Below are 3,462 nucleotides of genomic sequence, written 5' to 3'. Positions count from 1 at the left end.
GCGGCTCGTAGGTGCCGGAGGGAGGGCCAAGGGAGGCGGCGGCGGCTCCTCCTCCGCGGGCAGGCGGGCGGGCAGCCCGCCCGAGAGCGGCACCGGTTGCTCGGTGCCGGCGGAGCCGCGCCGCCCGCTATAAAAGGGGCGGCGGCTGCTCGCCGCTCGCTCACACCGGCCCCTGCCCGCGGCTGCCCGTGCTGGGCGGAGGCCGGGCCTCGACAGCATGGCCCGCGGCGGGGCGCAATGGGAGGTGGTCTCTCCCCGTGCCTCCCGCGGACCCTCCTCTTTCTCCTCCTGCTCCTCCCGCACCCGCGGCGGCGGCTGCAAACTTGCTGCGGCGGGCTGCGTGTGAAGGCACGGCCCGGCGGGGCGGCTCCGCTGCCCCCGCAGCCCCCGCCGTCGCGCCCGCAGCCCGGGGGGCGAGGCTGCCGCCCGCGGGCATGCGGCGCTGCCACCGCGCCCGTCGAGACACGGTGTGGAGCCGCGGACGGCGGGGCTGCGCTTAGGGGCGGCCGGGGCGGGAGCCCCATGTCCGGGGCTCGCCGCGCTCCGCGGGCAGGCGGCGGGGCGATGAGCTGCCGGGACGAGCGGGCGCGCCTGGCCCCCGGTTTGCCCGGCTCCCTCGCCCGTGGGGAGTGAGGCTCCGCGGAGCCCGCTCGGAGCTCCCGGAAGGGCGGGCAGGCGGGCGGGGAGGTGGTGCCGGCGCGGGGATGCTGCAGCCCTCCCCCGGCGCCGACGGGGTCCTGCCGGGGTAGCGGCCCCGCCGTGCCGCGCCGAGCCCCGCCGTCTGCGGGGGCGGCGGCCGCGGAGGGATGGAGCCGGCCGGCCCCTGCCGGGCGCAGTTGGGCTCCGCCAACGACTCTTACCGAAACTGTAGCGCCGAGGAAGTGGTTTACCAAGATGCCACCCCTCTCTCCGGGAAGATCGTGCTCGCCGTCGTCCTGGCGCTGGTCACCCTGGCCACGGTGCTTTCCAACGCCTTTGTCATCGCCACGGTCTACCAGACGAGGAAACTCCACACGCCGGCCAACTATCTGATCGCCTCGTTGGCCGTCACGGACCTCCTCGTCTCCATCCTTGTCATGCCCATCAGCACCATGTACACTGTGACCGGCAGGTGGACGCTGGGTCAGATCGTCTGCGATATCTGGCTGTCCTCGGACATCACCTGTTGCACGGCGTCCATCCTGCACCTCTGTGTCATCGCCCTGGACCGCTACTGGGCGATCACCGACGCCGTCGAGTACTCCACGAAACGGACTCCCAAGCGGGCAGCGGGCATGATCGCACTGGTATGGATCTTCTCCATCTGCATCTCCATACCCCCTTTGTTTTGGCGGCAGGCGAAGGTCGAGGAAGTATCTAACTGTGTGGTGAACACGGACCACGTCCTGTACACCGTGTACTCCACAGTAGGAGCCTTCTACTTCCCCACTCTGCTGCTCATAGCCCTGTACGGGAGGATCTACGTGGAAGCCAGGTCGCGGATTTTGAAGCAGACGCCAAAGAAAGCAGGTAAAAGACTAACGCGGGCACAGTTAATTACAGACTCCCCGGGGTCGACCTCTTCCGTCACGTCCATAAACTCCAAGGCTCCCGAGGGATCCAGCGAAACGGGCTCCCCCGTGTACATGAACCAGGTGAAGGTGAAGGTCTCGGACGCCCTGCTGGAGAAAAAGAAGCTGACGGCCGCTAGAGAGCGGAAAGCTACAAAGACTTTAGGGATTATTTTAGGAGCCTTCATCGTGTGTTGGCTGCCCTTTTTCATCATCAGCTTGGTGATGCCTATTTGCAAGGACGCTTGCTGGTTCCACATGGCCATCTTTGACTTTTTCACGTGGCTTGGATATCTCAACTCCCTCATCAACCCCGTCATCTATACTATGTCTAACGAAGACTTCAAACAAGCTTTCCACAAACTCATACGTTTCCGATGCACAGGCTGAAATGTTGAATGCGATGTGCTCCCCGGGGCAGCCCCCATGCACGCCCGCGCCCGGCGCCACAGGTAGGTCCGCGCACCCCGCCCTGCCCGGAGAGCCGGGGCGCCACGGGCCGGGAGGAGGCGGGGGGTTGGATATGGGGCTGAACACCCCACAAAGAGCTGGTGTTCAGACCCTTCGCAAGTGGCGGCGAGCGCTGGGGATGCTGCGCGCTCCTGACATTTCACCAGCTGTGTGTGTCGTCCCCCCCCACGCCCCCCCCTCCCCAACCCCAGATCGCAGGGAGTGACTCAACGGCAATCTGCTTTTTATTCCACCTATTAAACCAATCTGCCGCCATTTCGTATGACCGGTGTTTCGGCCAATTAGTGCTAAACGGCGCTCGCTGTCCAAGCCCGCAGCCGAGCTCCCCGGAGAGCGCCGGGCCGGGCCGGTCCCCGCCCGCCGCGGCGTCCCCGGTGCCGCCTCCCGGCCCCCGCCGGCAGCTGCAGGCACCGCTGGGCAGCTGGGCGTGCAGCCCCTTTGGAAGGGAGTCGATGCGGCCCCGGAGCCAGCGGCATGATGTTTTTTGTTGGTGTTTTTTTTGCTTTTGGGTTTGGTTGGTTTTTTTTTTTTTTTTTTGTTTTGGCGAGGAAGGGAGGTAGGATAGGCCCCAGATGAAGGCTGCTGACAAAGTCCAGCCCTACTTCTTTCTGCCCTTCTCACGGCTCCGGCTGCTCCTGCGGGAGCGGAGCTGGCTGCGAGCAGGCGTCCCGAGGGGAAAGCTGTCCCTTAGCCTCCGTGGGAGACTGGACACCTCGGTGTGTCTCTTCACACGCGGAAGGGCTTTGCCTTTCTGCGCCCCTGGACAGCAGTGGCTGCCAGCTCATCACTAAACCCAGCGCCACGTTCTGCAGAATGCATACATGCCTTTATTGTGATACTGTAATAATTCTGCCAATCTTTTGCTTTTTGTCTGCAGAATCAAGTTGCTATTGTAAAGACCCACTGCTTGAAACTTCCCCAAGCCCAGTTGCCAGACTCATGATGCTGCAAAAACGTCAATACATTCTGCCACCAAACTGCTCAGCTCTGCGTTTCAGTGTAATGACTCTGGCAGAGATGCTGTTCCAATAGGCACGCAGATCAGTTGCACAAAAAAAAAAAAAAAAAAAAAGAGGGCAGCCTCGAATCAAGGTCTATAATTCATCTGGAATGAAGAAAAAAAAGTTTGAGAGTAAACTCCATTTATTTTGCAGGCTTAACTTCTTAATTTGTTCTCCGGCCGGTTGTAGGGGTGTGCACAAGAGCACAGTTGTCTCTGTCTGTGTTGGTAGCATAGTTGTACTTCTGCACACCTGTAATTTCTTTCTTTCAGTGGAAAGAGTTGCTCCCTTCACCTATAAGGCCAAGAGGAGACAAACTCACGTTTAAAATAGGAGCATCACAGTAATTTCTGTAAATGACTCCTTCAGCTGAACATGTGTGAGAAGTGACAGTGTGCAAAAGTTTTATTTGTATTTCAAAACAATAGTGAATGCAAATG

At 61.1% G+C, this 3,462-nt stretch overlaps 1 protein-coding gene across 1 annotated transcript; it reads left to right on the top strand.

Annotated features, from left to right (window-relative positions):
- The first annotated feature begins 295 nt into the window (after positions 1-295).
- Positions 296-3,115, top strand: HTR1B (5-hydroxytryptamine receptor 1B). The gene is made up of 2 exons (XM_041477509.1): positions 296-2,002; positions 2,899-3,115. Exon 1 carries the CDS (start codon positions 807-809, stop codon positions 1,938-1,940), a length of 1,134 nt encoding a protein of 377 aa, XP_041333443.1. The 5' UTR covers positions 296-806; the 3' UTR covers positions 1,941-2,002; positions 2,899-3,115.
- The last annotated feature ends 347 nt before the right edge of the window (positions 3,116-3,462 follow it).

Source organism: Pyrgilauda ruficollis, unplaced genomic scaffold (assembly GCF_017590135.1).
Source record: "Pyrgilauda ruficollis isolate IOZ18807 unplaced genomic scaffold, ASM1759013v1 scaffold40, whole genome shotgun sequence".
NCBI lineage: Eukaryota > Metazoa > Chordata > Aves > Passeriformes > Passeridae > Pyrgilauda > Pyrgilauda ruficollis.
The sequence above is the reverse complement of the archived record's forward strand: the minus strand, read 5'-3'. Positions and strand labels throughout refer to the sequence as shown.

What these genes read in the sequence shown, in the direction of transcription:
- HTR1B (XM_041477509.1), top strand. Translation starts at nt 807, where the DNA reads ATGGAGCCGGCCGGCCCCTGCCGGGCGCAGTTGGGCTCCGCCAACGAC.